At 42.7% G+C, this 20,059-nt stretch overlaps 1 protein-coding gene across 1 annotated transcript in view; it reads left to right on the plus strand.

The window, feature by feature from the left end:
- Positions 1-20,059, plus strand: part of ARHGEF28 (Rho guanine nucleotide exchange factor 28) — a 238,675-nt gene that overhangs the window by 66,010 nt on the left and 152,606 nt on the right. Inside the window, 2 exon segments of the mRNA XM_044276054.1 lie at positions 9,249-9,432; positions 15,134-15,314. Of these exon segments, the coding sequence (XP_044131989.1) occupies positions 9,249-9,432; positions 15,134-15,314 (365 nt within the window).

Consider the following 20,059-nt stretch of genomic DNA (forward strand, 5'->3'; position numbering starts at 1 on the left):
AGCCCAGAGCAAATAAAGCCGGCTAGTCTGCGGACTACAAGGTGTAGATGCAAGTAAGCGTTCAATCCATAGATGTAGATGTGCTGGCGTGGGTAGAGGACAACAAGAAATTGCCACCAGTTATCTTCACTGGTTTACATTTAAGGTGGACGCATACAGTGCCTTAAAGTATTTATACCCCTGGAACTTTTTTACGTTACACTTACAAACTTACTTTCACACTAGCGGCAGGACGGAACAGACAGGCTATTCACCCTGTCAGATCTGTCCTGTCGCTATTTCGGCGTGCCGCCGCTCTGTCCCCATTGACTATAATGTGGACGGGGGAGGAGCTCCGACGCAGCACGGCGAGAGGCCGTCAGACTACAAAGTCGGACATGCAGTACTTTTTAGTCCGGCGGCCTTTCGCCCGTGCTGCGCCGAAGCTCCGCCCCCGTCCCTATTATAGTCAATGGGTGAATAGCCTGTCGGATCCGTCCTGCCGCTAGTGTGAAAGTAGCCTTAAATGTATTCTATTGTGTAATAGGCCACCACAATGTAGCAAGTATGTGTGAAGTGAAAAAAAAAATATCATACATGGTTTTAAAAAAATTTTATACATAAAAATCTCAAAAGTTTTGTGTGCTTTTGTATTCAGCCCCCTGTACTCTGATAACCCAAATAAAATCCACTGTGATCAATTGCCTTCAGAAGTTAGTAAATAGTCCACCTGTGTGTAATTTATTCTCAGTATAGCTACAGCTGTTCTGTAAAGGCCTCAGAAGTTTGTTAGTGAACATTAGTGATCAAACAGCATCATAAAAACCAAGGCACACACCAAACAGGTCAAGGATTAAATGGTTGATAAGTGTAAAGCAGGGTTAGGTTATAAAAAAATATCCCAAGCTCTGAACATCTCACGGATCACTGTTCGGTCCATCATCCGAAAATGTAAGGACTATTGCACAACTGCAAACGCACCAAGACATGGCCGTGCACCTAAATTGACAGTCCAGGCAAGGAGAGCACTAATTGGAGAAGGAGCCAAGAAGCCCAAGGTCACTCTGGAGACACTGCAGAGATCCACAGCTCAGATGGGACAATCTGTCCACAGGACGACTATCGGTCGTGTACAAATCTGGCCTTTTATGCATTTTTGAAAGCAAGCCATAAGAAGCCCCATTTACAGTTCGCCACAAGCTATGCATTTTGAATACAAATGTACGCCACACTTTCCAGATTTTTATTTATTGAAAATGTAGAAAACCATTTATCATTTTCTATTCACTTCACACATACTTGCTCCTTTGTGTTGATCTATCGCATAATATCCAATAAAATACATTTGAGTTTGTGGGTGTAACGTGAAAAAATGTGGAAAAGTCAAGGGGTATGAATACCTTTTCAAGGCACTGTATCTACCAATTAAAACCAAATATTGACACAAATCCTTAACTTCTAATCTGTTTTTATTTTCTGATATTAGATGTTTTTATATTCCGTATCCTTAACATGATTATGGGGCAGCCATCTTTCCTGAGCTGTTCTTAACAGCATTTAGGGCTCTTTGACACGAACTTGTGCAGTCCGGATATGATGCTCCATGTTTGAGCGTGATCCTCAGTTTTGGACACTGGTAGTCTTGCAGGAGTGTACAGTGTTATTCTGGTTTACGTATAATGCTATGTGCCTCTACTTGACCTTATTGCTACAGACTCGCAGTGATAGCTTTATGTCAGTATGATCCTGTAGAAGGAAAGTCATGCAGAGGCACATAGCATTATAGATCAGTATAGTGCCGTGCGCTCCTGCAAGACGAGCAGTGTCCAGAATGGAGGATCACGCTCACACACGGAGTGTGATTACCAGACTGCACATGCTCTACCACCATGGGCCATAGACACATGGTCAGGAGGAGACCTCATTGACTTCTATGGGACAGTTTTCTAGGCATGCTGTGCAGAGGTCAGGGGGGAGAAGATAAGCTGTGATATCACCAATTGTGAATATCTGCCACAACACCACCATCTGCTGCCTGCAAATTATAATTTTTTTTAACCTGTCAAAAAACTTGGAGTGCCCGTTGAACGAGCTTGCTCATTCATTGGGTAATCAGCGGCAGTATTACACTGCCAGATGATCGCTGAACACTTACTAGCAATCATCTGCCGAGATATTGGCAGGTATAATACAGGCTTTATTCTGCCTGTGATGATGATGAGATTACTGCAGGATTTTTTATTTTATTTTATTTTATTTTAAATATACATACTGACACAGAAATTTTTTAATAACATACAAAAAATACTTGAAAATGTGTTTGACATAAAAACATGATTAAAAAAAACTGGTCTTTTCTGATGCCAGACTTTTTAAATGCACAAGCTGCACGTAAAAAATATATATATCCCCGCTATGAATGCTACAGAAAAACGCAAACTGTATTAAAGATGCGAAATAATAAGACTATAAAAAACAATCCTAGCAACATTTACCTTAGGGTACTTTCACACTAGCGTTAGAGGAATCCGGCAGCCAGTTTCGTTGCCGGAACTGACTGCCAGTTCCGTAAATCTGTGTGCAAATGGATGCCATTTGTTTCCAGATGCGGACCCGTTTGACAAATGCATTGAAAGTTCCGATCGGAGTCCCAGTTTAAAAAGTATAGGTTAGAGAGGGCTCACCTACTAGTCAGAAATGGTATGGGTGCTCCTACGAGAGGATTCACCCACTCCTCTAAAATTTATGACAAGAAATATAAAAATAGTAGGGCACACCAACACTTGGATTACACACGGAGAGTTTGGATATAATAATATGTATTTATTAAACACATAAAACAATCTATTCCGACATATTATAATGCATAGCTAAAATCTATAAAATACATAGATACAGTGGGTATGTGAATATAAAAATATAAAATATAATATAAAATAAAAATAAAAATTCCTTATAATGACCTATGGGTCAGAGTCTTTTGAGACAAATGAGCTTCACATGCTCGGCGTAATAAATTGTTGCTGCAAAGTCAGTAAAATAAATTCACTATTAGTATTATAGATTAGATAGATCGCAGTTGTTTTACTCACTGTTTCAACACTGCCGATTTGATTGTAACACTGGTGGCGTCCCACGAGTGATACTATTTTTAATGAGTTGCGGTGTAATAGGAATTTCCACCGAGTCTATGTGAATATCAGGTCCGGGATCTTCAGTGATATATAAAGCTGTGCTGTCGCGGAAGCCGCTCAGTGGTATCTTTATGCTGCGCTATTTTTCTTGTATCACGCAAGCTGTAGAGTCACCAGATGCGCTTCCCATAGGTTACCGAATTACTGCAGGATCGGTGAGAATATACTTTCTTAAAGGAAAGCTGGATACCTGTCGGTAACCTATGGGAAGCGCATCTGGTGACTCTACAGCTTGCGTGATACAAGAAAAATAGCGCAGCATAAAGATACCACTGAGCGGCTTCCGCGACAGCACAGCTTTATATATCACTGAAGATCCCGGACCTGATATTCACATAGACTCGGTGGAAATTCCTATTACACCGCAACTCATTAAAAATAGTATCACTCGTGGGACGCCACCAGTGTTACAATCAAATCGGCAGTGTTGAAACAGTGAGTAAAACAACTGCGATCTATCTAATCTATAATACTAATAGTGAATTTATTTTACTGACTTTGCAGCAACAATTTATTACGCCGAGCATGTGAAGCTCATTTGTCTCAAAAGACTCTGACCCATAGGTCATTATAAGGAATTTTTATTTTTATTTTATATTATATTTTATATTTTTATATTCACATACCCACTGTATCTATGTATTTTATAGATTTTAGCTATGCATTATAATATGTCGGAATAGATTGTTTTATGTGTTTAATAAATACATATTATTATATCCAAACTCTCCGTGTGTAATCCAAGTGTTGGAGTCCCAGTTTAATTAGGGGGGAGGAGAGGGGAGGCCGTACTGGCCACCAATGAATTTAATACTGGGGAGGGAGGGGGGGTCTGGCCCCTGCAGCCTGGCAGCACCTGATCTCTTACAGGGGGCTATGATACGCACAATTAACCCCTCAAGTGCGGCACCTGAGGGGTTAATTGTGCGGATCACAGCCCCCTGTAAGAGATTGGGTGCTGACAGGCAGCAGAGGGCAGTTATGTACACAGTTCTTAGTATATTCTAACTTGAAGCGTCCCCATCACTATGAGAACGCCTCTGTGTTAGAATATACTGTCGGATCTGAGTTTTCACAATCTAATTCAAATCCGATGGTATATTCTAACATAGAGGTGTTCCCATGGTGATGGGGACGCTTCAAGTTAAAATATACCATCGGATTGGAGAAAACTCTGATCCGATGGTATATTAATAGGAACTCCTGACTTTACATTGAAAGTCAATGGGGGACGGATCCGTTTGGAATTGCACCATATTGTGTCAACGTCAAACGGATCCGTCCCCATTGACTTGGATTGTAAGTCAGGACGGATCCGTTTGGCTCCGCACGGCCAGACGGAGATCAAAACGCTGCAAGCTGCGTTTTGGTGTCTGCCTCCAGAGCGGAATGGAGGCTGAACGGAGCCATACTGATGCATTCTGAACGGGTCCTTTATCCATTCAGAATGCATTGGGGATGAACGGATCAGTTCGGGGCCGCTTGTGAGAGCCTTCAAACGGAACTCACAAGTGGAACCCCAAACGCAAGTGTGAAAGTAGCCTTAATGTGTATAGCTTTTGTATTTAGTATTATGAGAGTTCTGTTGTATTCAGTTTTTTTCCAAATAGAGATGTTACAGATCTATGTTATGGTTTGCAATAATTAAAGGGACATTTAATATATGTATTTATTATGTTCTATTACTTGGTTAATAATAAAACTTTGAAAATTCCTTGTGAATGTTTCCCCTCAGATATTCTCCCCTTTAAGAAATGTTTCCAGTGGACAATACAAAGCCTCACCAAGGCTCAGAGTGCCCATGGCTCTGTATGGATGACTACGTTTTAAATATTTGGTTGGGAAAAAACAGCTCTTCTTCGGTTACTATTTTTAAAATAATTTCTTACTGATAATTTACTGATCTGGTCACAAGTTGGTCTTCTCTATATATCACTTTGGCCTAGTTCACACAAACGTATGGCTTTTATATTTTTTTGCGGTCTGTTTTTCATGGCTCCGTTGTTCCGTTTTTGAGTTCCGTTGTGTTTCCTTTCCGTTTTTCCGTATGCCATGTACAGTGTACAGTAATTACGTAGAAAAAATTGGGCTGGGCATAACATTTTCAATAGATAGTTCAGAAAAAACGGAACGGATACGGATGCATTTCCGTATGTGTTCCGTTTTTTTTTTGCGGACCCATTGACTTGAATGGAGCCACAGAACGTGATTTGCGGGCAATAATAGGACATGTTCTATCTTTCAACGGAACGGAAAAACGGAAATACGGAAACGGAATGCATACTGAGTACATTCCATTTTTTTTGCAGAACCATTGAAATTAATGGTTCCGTATACGGACCGTATACGGAACACAAAAAAACAGCCCGTACACTCTCAAAAAAACGTTCGTGTGAACTAGGCCTTTCTCAGAGGACTTTTTGTAAGGTGAGAAGGAGATCAGAGAATGTAAATGGCATCTAAAGGGGATATTTTTCTAATTCACTGTGTTTATTCATCATATGCGGCGATGTAATCTCATTTAAATGAAGTGAGCAAAAGGTTAGCGCTGCTGAACAGGAACTGTTCTCAAGAAACTATTCCCAAAATACATTGAGCCAGCTGCATTTTGCTCCTCACAAGTTCCCCCTGGGATTGAGGATGAGCCCTGAAACGATTCTCAGCTTCTTGGTAAACATCCTTGTGGATTTGTTAGTTTTCTTCTGAGGGGTAAACAGTTGTTCAATTAGGAGGAATCATTTAGTTTCCATATGGGTTCTATAAAAAGGTTTACTTAGGATGGGAACATTGTATATAAGTTGATCATTCATCCATAGCAACCCCTTGAGCTGGATCCGTGGTGGTAGTTCAGTAGGTTTCTATTACAATGTGTGTTTGAATATAAAAATGCACAGAATAGATCAGCAAGGTCTGGAGAAATCATTATCACCTTAGGATGTGCATACACAATAAATGCAGCATTTTCAAACTTTTTTCCAAAATCCTAATATTCCTGACCTATTCATGATAGGTCTTCAAAATCAGATCGGCGGGGGTCTGACACCCAGGATCTCCACCGATCAACTAATTGAGGAGGTTGCATCGGCCTCCATGGAGCTTACCAAGTGCAGCCATATCCATTTGATAGCGGCTGTGCTTGGTATTGCCTCCTAGCTTCATTCACTTCAATAGGATTGAAGTGCGCCTAGGCTACATGACCAATGAATGTGACGTCACTGGCCTAGCGAGAGGCCACGACACTCAAAGAAGCACCATAGCCTCTTCAAAGACCTGACTGGTGGGAGTCCACCAATCTGATATTGATGACCTATCCCTAAGTAGTCTGTCAAAATCTTAGACAACCCCATTAGGTTAATAAAATAAACAATCTAGAAAAAATGAGGCTAGGGTGAGTGTAACTGAGCAGCGCATACAGGCAGATAGACCTAATGTGGTGTGTAGATGGTGGCCAGCCATGTAGGGACGGCTGGGGAGTTCCTGAGAGTACAGGAACCACATAGAGTAAAAATCTTATAAGACATTCTCTAAATCTTCGAGTTTCTCTATGCGCATCTGTGAAATCAAGAGAGCCTGTCAGCAGGATCAGTCCTATTAGGCGGAGGCGACAAAAAGGGTACAACTACATTGCGACATGTATGTTGCACTAATATCGCGTGATATTTATTGTAATGGCAGTTTATGGTGTGATACTGAGACAAGCTGTGACTGCAACGCAACAATTGCACAAAAATCCAACTCGGATGGATTTTTTGCGTCTGCTGTGTCACAGCCGCAGCATGTGTCAGTGCTACACCATAGACTATTATTACAATAAATGTTGTGTGACACGTGCCACTGTGTAACCCTAGCCTTAAACAAGTGTTTTAATGCCCCTTGGTGCTTTAAAACACTTGTTTGCTTAAATAATAAACCCTTTTTCTTGGTAACCATACAACCGATTTTTCATTTTATTTGACAGAATCAACCCTACAAGGCAATATGCCTGGGTTAATAAAGCTGATTATGCTGACATGTGATCTTTAAAGGCTGTGCACACCTTTTGGTGGCAATTTTTTTTTTTTGTTATTGCGTTGTACTCATTTTGAGCTAAATATCATTTTTTCAATCGGTCTTTATTAAAAATGATGAGCCGTTTTCCCTGCACAGCTTTGAGTTTATCTGCTAGCAGGATCTGTATTTTCTCTCTGCTCCCAACGGCTCCTTATCACTGATCTCTGACCTTATAAACACTTATTAAAGCTCAATTCTTATCTTGCTGATGTTTATTACCTTTTTAGCAATTTAGAGATAAGGGTTATTAGGCACAAAGTGAAAGTAAAAAGTACAATTCACACAGCTAGAAAAGCAGTTAACCCTTTGTAACAGAATGGCTCAATATTTTTAATAAAGACCAATTGAAAAAATGATTTTTAGCCCACAATGAGTAAAATGTTTACTTGAAGACAATCTGTTTCAGTCCTTTCCTGATAGACGTGTGTGAGATGTAGATATCATAGAAAACATAGTAATATTGAGCATTGCCATTTGACTTTCTTTGCTTATCTTGCTGTAGCAATTTACATTACAAAGTTATCGACTGTTTTCCATAGCTTGTACCGATGATAAAGGTGCAATATGTGTATAATTGTGTACAGTATTTTCTCTCTCGTCTAAGGCTGAGTTTATACAGAATGATTTATCCTAAGGCATAAAAGTATCTAAAGGCCACGTTACATGGGCAGACTGACCAGGCAATTATTGGGAAGAAACCATTTGTTCCAGATAATAGCCTGATCATGAGCGAAAGTTAGAGCTGCATTTACATGAAGCAATCACCTGCCCTGTATGGACACGTACAATAGCTCCTGAAATTGCTTGACCCATACAGATTCCTTGTTTTTGGGCAACATATCCCTGCTTATATAGGACACTGCCCAAAATTGATGATTTTGAGTGCCGCTTTAGTGGTGCTTACACCTGATTTAACAAGCCTTTTCTCCTTCATCAGGTTTTCAATGTCGCGGTTACACAGGGCAATTATTGGGAATGGGCATTTGTACGAATGTTTATTCCTGATATTTTCATGTATAATGGAGCCTTAAAGAGTTCTCCTGGTATAATGAGTTTTTTGGTATTGCCAGCAGGCTGCCTCTCTAATACCTAACTGCTCCCTGCCGCTCCAGTCCTCCACACTGCCTCCAGTGTCTCCATGTTCCAGTCCCCATCTGCACACAGGACCTTTGGAAGTCACACAGTGACTGCTAGGTTCTTGGTCACCTCTCTTTCCAAGGCCCTTCTCCCTGATTGCTTAGTTTGGTGGAGCAGCCAGCTCTAGGAAGAGTCCTGGTTGTTCCAAACTTCTTCCATTTAAGAATAAAATAGACCACTATGCTCTTGGAACCTTTCAGTGCAGCAGTATTATTTGTACCCTACACCAGATCTGTGCCTCCACACAATCCTGTCTCTGAGCTCTACAGGCAGTTCTTTCCTTCTCATGGCTTTTGCTCTGATAAGCATTGTCAGCTGTGAGACCTTATGTATACAGGGATGTGTCCAAAACCTATATAATCAACTGCATGCAGGTGGACTCCAACCAAGGTGTAGAAACATCTCAAAGATGGTCAAGAGAAATCTGAGGCCCCCAGAGATAAATTTCAATTGTCATAGTAAAGGCTCTGAATAATTATGTCCACTGGAAATGTTAGTTTTTCCTTTTTTAATAAATTTGCAAAGATGTCTAAAATGTTGCCTTCACTTTCTCATTATGGGTCAGTCATACACATTAAACCGTGAAAAGCGTTGTTCAACAAGAATCTTCCAGTCTGAATGGGTAAAAGCCCATAACAAGAATAGCAATCTGTAATGTCCGTCAAGTGACATTCAGCAGTAACGGCCAGGGTCAGAACATATAAACTGTTGGGTTTCTGTGGCAGGTGGTTGCTGACAACATCTTCCAGGACTTCCATCAGTAAACCCCTGTTACACCATGTTGTAGGCGTGACCTAATAAGTGCCTTATATAACAGTGTCTAGAGATATATCCGTAATGAATCTGACCAATGATGTGCTATAATAAATCTCTATATTTATCTTGCAGACAGCCTTTGCCATGAAACCCTGCTTCATCTTACAGTGAGATGGGGATTGACAGAGCTATCACAGTACCTCCTGCATCTTCCTGGTGGGACATCTGCACTAAGTAGAGTGAACAAAGAAGGGGAGACCCCTGTAGAGGTTGCTATACGTCACGGTCACACGAAATTGGTCCAGGTTTTAAAGAAGTGAGTAGATCAGCTACGTATTTTTGGCCACCATTCTAATTTTATAACTGGGTTGGGGCACACCATGAATTGACTTGAATGGGAGTTCCATGAGAGTCTGATGTTTATGACATGCCTGGAGGACAACCCTTCCATAATCTATACACTATTAGTGCATTTGGATGTCCTAGAGAGAAGTCCTACCTTCTTGGGACCACTATTTATATGTTAAGAATGAATGGATTGATTAATACCATGAAAAGCCATACTTGCTGCATAATGGCTGCGGCTTTCCTGCATCAAGCTGGACTGGGTACAACGGGCGGATCTCCTGGGTGGTTGTCTGTAACAGGCAATGCTCAGACAAGTAAGGTATAATATCTTCTAAGGAACTGCTTTATGACTGTGCCAACCCATTATGTGCCTGCATGATGGCCACACATGGTGGCCCACATTTACTAAGGATACTGTCACACTTGCGTTGTTAATTCCGTTTTTGAGATCCGGCAGAAGATCTCCATACCGGAATTAAAAGGCTCCGTTTTGATTTTGCATGGTAGAATGCGGTCGTGTGAAATCAAAACGGAAGCAAACGGATCCGTCAGTAAATACATTGAAAGTCAATGTGATGGATCTGTTTTTTTTTAGGCTCTGAAAAAGAACGGATCCGTCACCATTGACTTACATCGTTTTCAGTGACTGATCCGTTTTTCTCCGTTATGACCGGACACAAAACCGCAGCTTGCAGAGGTTTTGTGTCTGGTCACAAAACGGAATGCTGCCGGAACGGAAGACGTCCTTATGCATCCTGAACGGATCTCTTTCCCTTCAGACTGCATGAGGACTAAACGGAAACGCGAGTGTGAAAGTAATGTGAGTGTGTCTAGACACTTGTAAATTGCGGCAAAATTTGGGGAAGTTTAACACATTTCAGGTACAATTTGATGGATCTTAGATAGATGCGTTGCACTGTGATAAATCTGGCGCAGGTTTAGGCAGCCTGTCTTAGGGTATGTCTACAGGGCAATTTTAGCTGCGAGTGATGTTGTGCGACCAAGAATCGCAGTGTAGCAGAGCTGCCATAGGAATAAATGAGGTTGTGGCGCAACTTCCACGCTTGCTGTGGCCACAACACGCGAATTGCAAAAAATTCCACACTGCTGGATTTTTGGGGATTTGCGTGTTGTAGTCACAGGAAACGTCAGAGTTGTGCTGCAACCCCATTCATTCCTGTTGTAGCCCCGCAACACTGCGATTCTTGATCACTGCCAAAATCGATACGTAGACATACCCTAAGTTTACAGCATCTGCAGGATTGAATTATAAAAAATAAAAATAAAAAAAAATAAAAAAAATCTTATTCTACGTATGGTCCATTCAGATTTTATAGGATGCTTATTAATAGATCTTGGTGGGTCTCAATGATTTAAGACAGGGGTGCCCAACCTTTTCTAGTTGGGGGCCACATGGTCAGCCTGAACCAATTCCAAGGGCCGAAAATATAACTTAAAGGAGGTATTGCCAACTGAAATACTGTATTTATGGCATATTAAACATACAGTATATATAATTAATGTCTGGTTACACTTCTAGTACTCCCATCTAATGGGAAAATATATGAAAGATACATGTGAGCAGACACTAGACATAGGCATACAAATCTGTTACCATATGGTTGGGGCCGCAAAGAATGGAATCGAGGGCCGCATGTGGCCCCCGGGCCGCAGGTTGTGCACCCCTGATTTAAGGGTTTGTGAGAATTAACCCCTTAGGCTATCTCTGCACATGGGTGCGGGATGTCTTCCAGAAATTCAGCATGGATTTCTGTGGTTTCCTCACCAAATCTGTGCCACAACGTATGTGTTACTGTGTGTACTGTTATGTGTTGCAGTTTTTGCTGGAGGTTTGAAGTGGTTTTGCTGTATAGAAAAGGGTGAAATCTGCACAAAAGAGCCCCACAAAGAATTTATATGCTGTAGATTTCAAAATCCATGCGGAATCTGCATGGAATGAAAAAGCTTAGGGTGCTCGAGATTCATCTAATCTCATACACTTTGCTGGTGCTGTATTATGCTGCGGTTTTTCCGTACGAGAATCCACATGGAAAAACCGAGTGTAATCCGCAGGTAGTCTTAATGACCAGCTATTTTTTGCCTCTCCATTAGTGTTGAGCGAAGCAAGCTTTGGATGCTACATCCAAAGTCTCTTTGTTCAAAACTTTGGAATAATACTGTACGGAGATTCATCTCCGTACAGTATTAGAATGTATTGGCTCTGATGAGCCAAAGTAAGTTATTCACGAAGTCACGTGTAACTTCGGTAGTTGATTTTTAAAGTGGAAAACCACTTTAAAACTTGAAACTGAACTTGGCTTTGGTTCCAAGATACCAGTCAGAACCGAAGCCGAGTTCGGTTTCAAGTTTTAAAGTGATTTTCCACTTTAAAAACCAACTAGCGAAGTTATTCAGTGAAGTCACGCGCGGCTTCGTGAATAACTTACTTCGGGTCATCTGAGCCCATACATTTTTGACATTGCCTTTTTTTACTTTATTGTTTACACTGTACACATTTCACTTTGATAACCTGTTAAATGAGTTGTTCAGGTTATTTTGGTCATGTGGATACCTGTTTGTATTCTACCTAAGTGTATTTTTTACCTAATGTATGCACAACAAAATGTATTTTATGTAAAATAATCCTTTAAAGGGAACCTGTTACCGGGATTTTGTGTATAGAGCTGAGGACATGGGTTGCTAGATGGCCGCTAGCACATCCGCAATATCCATTCCCCAAAGCTCTGTGTGCTTTTATTGTGTAAAAAAACAACAACGATTTTATATATATGTGTAAATGAGCTAAGTAAGAAGCCCAAGGAGCTGTTACTAACGTTTCCGGAGCCCAGCACTGCTCCGCATACTCCGAATCTCCTTCTTGCTCCCCGATGTCACATAGCTAGAGCGCCGTAATCTTGCAATGCGCGAGCTAGCGCATGCACAGTGTCTGCATAGTGTTCCTTCCCTCTGCTGGCATCAGCCTCAGGGAACGAACTGCATATGCGCTAGCTCGCGCATCGCGAGATTACGGCGTTCTAGCTTTGTCAGGGAGCAAGGAGGAGATTCGGAGGATGTGGGGCGGTGCTGGGCTCAGAGTCGGAGAACGCTGGACTCATCTCTGAAGCATGGAGCAGACAGGACTACTCTAAGGTTTATTTACATATCTGTCAAATAGTGTTTTGACCCAATAAAAGCACACAGAGCTTTGGGGACTGGATATTGCGGATGTGCTATCGGCCATCTAGCAGCCCATGTCCTCAGCTCTATACCCAAAATCCAGGTGACAGGTTCCCTTTAATTTATTTCTTTTTTTGCAAGTTTTATTTAAATTTTTATTAAATTTTTTTAATAGTCCCATTAAGGAAATACTGTCTTACAAAATACTTTAATACTTATAATGTATTTAACATACTCCTGTACGCTAATACATTACACTCTGTGTCTCTATGGCACAGGCTGGTGTTGGGGTAACACCAGTGAGCTCTAATAGTCCTTTCTGGGTCCCCAGGGCTGACTGCACAGGGCTTACCCAGCCTTCGAACAGATCATAAAGCGGTCATAAACTGTGGCAATCAAAGGGTTAACAGTTGGGTTTGGAGCTACCTCTGATCCTGGCCGCTGTAAGAATCGGAGCTGTTAGTTACAGTTCATTTTGTAGAGCGGGAGTGCTCACAGAAGCGCTGTGCTCCCTCTAAAACATCGACAACAGAAGACAGTGGGTGGCCCTTAAGGGGTTAAATTTATTTTATTGGGCAGAATAATTAAGCAGACTGTTATTCTGCCCATCAGTGCCCATGGATTATTACACAGCATGGCCATTATGCCAGTCTATTGATAGAAATGCTACTCCAGGAGACCCCTACAGATTGGAGCCGTGGATAAACAGGTTTTATTTTGTTCCTATAGGGCAGAAAGTCACTGGCCACGGTGGGACACATCAATTCTGATTGTGGCGACGGTCAGAAAGCTGCACATGACTTTCTTCCTCGTAGAGAAGTCTTGTAGTAGCGGCACATGCCATGGAGCCCCAACGTGGATTCAGTCTAGAAAGCGTCCATCTGCTGAGTGTAGGTTGTGCACACGGTCATTTGGTCTCCTGTAAACTTCACGAGCTGCAATTATGTCATTTATCTCCATTTACAGTAAATGACAGCATGTCTCCTGCACTGCGGGAAGCCTGTGTCATCGGGAATGGTTCTGTCCTTCATTAAACCTAATCAGGTTCAGTCGCTCACAGACCGGTTATATTTGTTTATTGCACCAGATATTGCTATAGAATGTGATATATACATAGCGGGAGAGCCCCCAAAGGTAAAAAGACCACTAGTAAATATCCTACAGTCTATCTGTTCGTTCACGTTCTATAGCGGGAACCTATCAGAGGGTTTCTGCTGCCTTGTCTGACATCAGAATATGATGGAGGGAAAGAAGCTAAGCTCTTGGATATATAGGTTTTTGTGATTTGGAGCAGGACTTCTGAGTAAAAAGCAGAGTAAATCCTGAGAGGACTCCTAGGAAAGACAGCGAGAGTCCTGATTACCCCGCCCACACACAATGATTGACAGCCTTCTGTGTACACACAGACTGATGCAGGGACAGCTGTCAATCATTGTGTGTGGGCGGGGTAATCAGGACTCTCGCTGTCTCTCCTAGGAGTCCTCTCAGGATTTACTCAGAAGTCCTGCTCCAAATCATATAAGCCTATATATCACAGAGCTCAGCTTCTCTCCCCTATCATTTCCTGCCGTCAGATAGGGCAAAATAAATCCTTTGACAGATTTGCTTTAAAAGCTGTTTCTTAGATAGTATGACAACCATCATGGCTGCCATTACAGCTCCCATAGGTGTTATCACCCAGGTTCCTCACCTGTAGAGCAGTCTACCTATGCTGAATCACCTGTGTTCTCAGTGCCTGTTTGCTGTATGTACCTAGAAAGCTCCTGGTGTATCCTTTAAAGGCCCTCTATCAGCAGATTTGTATCTGACACTGGCTGACCTGTTACATGGGCGCTTGGCAGCTGAAGGCATCTGTGTTGGTCCCATGTTCATATGGTTCATTATGTTTTACTATATGCAAATGAAGAAGCAATAGGTTCCTAGTCTTGGATGGTTTATGCCGTTTTATTTTGCTTGTGCGCCCTCAGCCAGGACTTGCCTGTTTTTCTTCCAAACGTTTCTGTATTTCTGATGCATTTTGTAGACCGGTTCTGTAGAGTCAGCGTCTGAACTATTCAGCCCGGCCAGAAAGTCTCCAGTTTAGTGAAATTCCTTTGCGCAGAGCCTATGTCATTCCTGTCGGGGATGTTGCCATTTGCATGACACGAGGGTGTCCCTGACTACTGGTACATTTTGTTATGAAAGCCTGGCTTGTTTATACCTGCTTAAACAATGCTGGGGCTCCCCCGAGGCACTGTCTGTTATTACCAGTCAGCCGTCCACTCCGGATCTGCTCTCTCGGTCAGTAGGAGTGCTGCTAGGTAGTGCCGTGTAATCCCAATTGCATTACATGGGGATAATGAGCAGAGTTCATCTCATTATACGAGATCAGAGCGCAGGCAGAGTCCTTCTCTCCTGTACACGTGCCCACGTTGGATCCTAAACAGACGACTGACTTATGAATGCTGCAGGGGCGTTGTGTGCACTTGTTAATGTCCTTCCATTACCTCCAGTTTTCAGGAGCTTCCTCCCCTTGACTTCTGCACCGCTACAATCAATCAGGATTCTTTTTTACGTTTTTGTTGGTCCTCTGGAGTGCTGACATTAACCCGGCGTCAGTCTTCTGACCACTCGCTGGAGGCGGACATTCAGCTCTTCAGAAAATGCTTGTGTGATATCAACTTCTTCGACAAGGTAAGATTGGATCTGGTGTCGTTTGTATGTATTGCCTGGTTTATTTCTTTTTTGCCACTAGGTATTAGACACCGTTTTTTTTTTTTTGTTTTGTTTTGTTTTTTCCTGCTTTACTTTTATTTACGGTAATCCTTATTTCTACAATATAAATTTTCACTTTTTTTTATTATTATTTTTTTTTTTACTTTTGCCCCCATCTTTGGCAGTTAAACATCTGTCTAATTTTAAGCTTGGCATTAACAAAAGCCAGACAGATGATGCTGAACATTGCTTTGGAAAATGTATTATGTAAAATGAAGAGGGTAATTCTATTGACACACTGTTGCTGGGAAATATAATTCAGCTGCAGAAGTGAATACTGTATTTTTGCTTTATAAGACACGCCAGCTTATGAGATGCAACTATAGGTTTTTTTAGGAGAGGAAATTAAGAAAAAAATATTTTTCAACAGAGCCCTGAATTAAACCCCCAATCTTCATCAGACCTCCGAGTAGACTCCTGTATCAGACCCCTGTATCAGACCCCTGTATCAGACCTCTGATCAGACCCCTGTATCAGACCTCTGATCAGACCCCTGTATCAGACCTCTGATCAGATACCCCCGTATCAGACCTCTGATCAGATACCCCCCATATCAGACCTCCGGTCAGATACCCCCCATATCAGACCTCTGGTCAGATACCCCCCATATCAGACCTCCGGTCAGATACCCCCCATATCAGACCTCCGGTCAGATACCCCCCATATCAGACCTCCGGTCAGATACCCCCCATATCAGACCTCCGGTCAGATACCCCCCATATCAGACCTCCGGTCAGATACCCCCCATATCAGACCTCCGGTCAGATACCCCCCATATCAGACCTCCGGTCAGATACCCCCCATATCAGACCTCCGGTCAGATACCCCCCATATCAGACCTCCGGTCAGATACCCCCCATATCAGACCTCCGGTCAGATACCCCCCATATCAGACCTCCGGTCAGATACCCCCCATATCAGACCTCCGGTCAGATACCCCCCATATCAGACCTCCGGTCAGATACCCCCCATATCAGACCTCCGGTCAGATACCCCCCATATCAGACCTCCGGTCAGATACCCCCCATATCAGACCTCCGGTCAGATACCCCCCATATCAGACCTCCGGTCAGATACCCCCCATATCAGACCTCCGGTCAGATACCCCCCATATCAGACCTCCGGTCAGATACCCCCCATATCAGACCTCCGGTCAGATACCCCCATATCAGACCTCCGGTCAGATACCCCCCATATCAGACCTCCGGTCAGATACCCCCCATATCAGACCTCCGGTCAGATACCCCCCATATCAGACCTCCGGTCAGATACCCCCCATATCAGACCTCCGGTCAGATACCCCCCATCTCAGACCTCCGGTCAGATACCCCCCATATCAGACCTCCGGTCAGATACCCCCCATATCAGACCTCCGGTCAGATACCCCCCATATCAGACCTCCGGTCAGATACCCCCCATATCAAATTCCCATATCAGAAACTCAGATAAGAAACACATTTCAGACCCTCTGATCGTTCCAAAAATAACTAAATAGACTTACCTTTCCAGAGGGCGACCTGCACTCACCACTCCCTGGTCTTCTCTGGGCCCGCTGTGCACTGTGAGCTGACATTACACAGCGTCAGGTCGTAGTGCGCGCACTAGGTACTAACACTGTACGCAGTCAGGACAGTGCAGCATGGGCCGGGAGAGGAAGAGGGAACAATCAGTGCAACCAGCGCTAGCAGTGTTTCTCTCGCTGTTCATTTCATATACATTATGCCTCTAAATAATTATTGCTTACTTGCCAGTAGTGCGTGTACAAAGGGTTCACACCAGGGTTGCCAACTGTCCAGAAATTTCTGGACAGCCTGTAAAAATTATTATTTATTTATTTTTTAACTGTGTCCGTTAAAAAAAACACGTCTTCATTTGATTTTTTTTTTTCTTTTTTGGTAATCATCATCATTTTACAGCTCACAGTAAGTGCTGGTAATGAGTTCTAATCAGTAAATTGAGCTCTAGAAACTTATTACTTATAATATTTATCATTCATTATGCTTTTCCAATTTGTCCGTAAAAAATGTTGGTTTTGAGATAAATTGTGCAGAAAAAAGAAAAGTTTGGGTTGGCAACCCTGGTTCCAGCCGATGACTTATACAGGGTGAAATCGGCACACATATCACATTCTGTTCACGTCCTGAACCCACTGACTGCTCGGAACATTTTATTCCAAAATCCAGGCTGGTGTCATGCACCCCCTACTCCCCAATTATTTCATGTTGTAAATAGTTTCCTCCCTGGGAAACTGTCCTTTATCAGCAATTTCCTCTTTAACCTTAACAATAATATATTTCTCTGTTTCCCTTAAAGGGGTTGTCCAGGGTCATACCCGGACATACCCATATTTTCACTCAGGCAGCCCCCTGATGTTAGTGTCGGAGCATCTCCTGCTCCGATGCGCTCCCTTGCCCTGTGCTAGATCGCACAGGGCACGGGCTCTTTTTTTTTTACAATAACTCACTGCCGGGCGGAGTGTTTGTTGACGTCACTGGCTCTGATGGCCGTGTTTTAGTGCTGCCCCATCTGTGCTAAAGCCTGCCCATCAGTGCCGGTGATGTCACCGGGCTTCCTGGCAGCCCCATGGAGAGCCAGGTTCATCACCGGAACTCCTGAAGATGTATTTGCCCTGCGCGATTTACCGCAGGGCAAAGGAGAGCATCGGAGCATGAACTGCTCCAATGCTCAAGTCAGGGGGACTGCCTGGGTGAAAATGGAGGTATGTCCGGGTTCAGCTCTGAACCCGGACAACCCCTTTAATGGGATACAGTATCTGAGAGTAATTGAGTTTGATCAGAATGTTTTCCACAATTTCTTGATGTCGTCAAGTTCCTGCCACATACAGGAAGATCATATAGATTGTGTGATGGCACCTGGTCATACTTTCCTAGCTCAGTCCAATATGCAAAATTGGATTCCCATATCAGAAACTCAGATAAGAAACACATTTCAGACCCTCTGATCGTTCCAAAAATAACTAAATAGACTTACCTTTCCAGAGGGCGACCTGCACTCACCACTCCCTGGTCTTCTCTGGGCCCGCTCTGCACTGTGAGCTGACATTACACAGCGTCAGGTCGTAGTGCGCGCACTAGGTACTAACACTGTACGCAGTCAGGACAGTGCAGCATGGGCCGGGAGAGGAAGAGGGAACAATCAGTGCAACCAGCGCTAGCAGTGTTTCTCTCGCTGTTCCTCACGCCTAGTACATGCTACTGTGTGCTTCCAAGATGGAAACGACTACTAGAATTCGCTTTATAAGACGCAATGCTATTTTCCCTCCAATTTTGGAGGGAAAAAAATACATCCTATAAAGCGAAAATAACAGTAAGTGCTGATCTCTTGAATTTTGGAAATATCTGCTTTTGTTCACTATAAGGTCTTATGCACACGACCGTATGTATTTTGCGGTCTGCAAAAAAACAAACTTATCCACAAAAAATACAGATGACATCCGTGTGCATTCCATATTTTGCAGAACGGAACAGCTAGCCCCTAATAGAACAGTACTATCCTTGTCCGTAATGCGGACAATAATAGGACATGTTTTTTTGCGGAACGGACATACAGAAACAGAATGCACATGGAGTAACTTCAGTTTTTTTTTTTTTTTTGCGGACCCATTGAAATGAATGGTTCTGAATACAGTCAAAAACGGAACTGACGCAAAGAAAATACGTTTGTGTGCATAAGGCCTAATGCACACGACTGTGCCTGTATTTTGGATATCTTCCAGGTGCATTTTGTGTTTTTCTCACTCCCATCCGTAGAAAAGTCTGTTCTCATCCGCCAAGGAATAGGGCATGCTCTATAATCCGAGGAACGGAATAACACATCGATAGAAATGAACTGTGCTGTCTGCAAAAAATGAGGAGAGCACATGAATGAAAAACATGGTCGTGTGCATGAGGACATGCAAAATGGCTGCCTGCTGAAGAAGTCTACATAGGAATTTTAGTTTAAGTTTTCTACAAGCTAAAGAGAACAATGTGTTTTCATGGATTTATTCCTATTGTTCTGACTTGCAATATAAAATTCTAAATTTCCAGTTCTGCAGACGTCTATGGGCTCATCGTAAGTCAATTCAGTACCCTTTGGGCCTCGTCTGTTATGTTCAGTATCTTCACAGTGGTGTGAGTCTGAGATGCTTTAGTCCTCAAGAACCAATGCTGGTGACCTGTCTGGTCTAAAGAAATGCAGCACAGACCCTTGCTTAATATTCTCCCCAGTCTTGGCCTTGTTAAAAGCATGCATTTAGTGGTCAGACTCGATGCTCAAGATATAGGCATGGTTTTACTCGAGGTCATGGTTTTGAAAACTGCAGCCTAATTATTTGGCATTATAGCTGTCAGAAGATATTCAGGGGAAAGTTAAACCTGCAGCTTCTAGGCTCTTCGCAAGGTATGACTGTATGGTGTAACTCTCCCAATATAACAGCACCATTAAGCCCCATTCACACGTGTGCTGTACTTGTTCTCCACCGACAGCACACGTCCCCATTCATTTTAATGTGTGTATTCACACATCAGTGTTTTAGCACGGTCCGTGGTCTGTTTTATTTGCACGGATGCATGCTCCATTTTGTCTGTGTTCACGGATCCATCACGTCCATTATAGCCTATGGGTCCGTGAAAAGCACAGGTGCAACAAGTATGCCATCTGTG

Source organism: Bufo gargarizans, chromosome 1, assembly GCF_014858855.1.
Source record: "Bufo gargarizans isolate SCDJY-AF-19 chromosome 1, ASM1485885v1, whole genome shotgun sequence".
Lineage (NCBI taxonomy): Eukaryota > Metazoa > Chordata > Amphibia > Anura > Bufonidae > Bufo > Bufo gargarizans.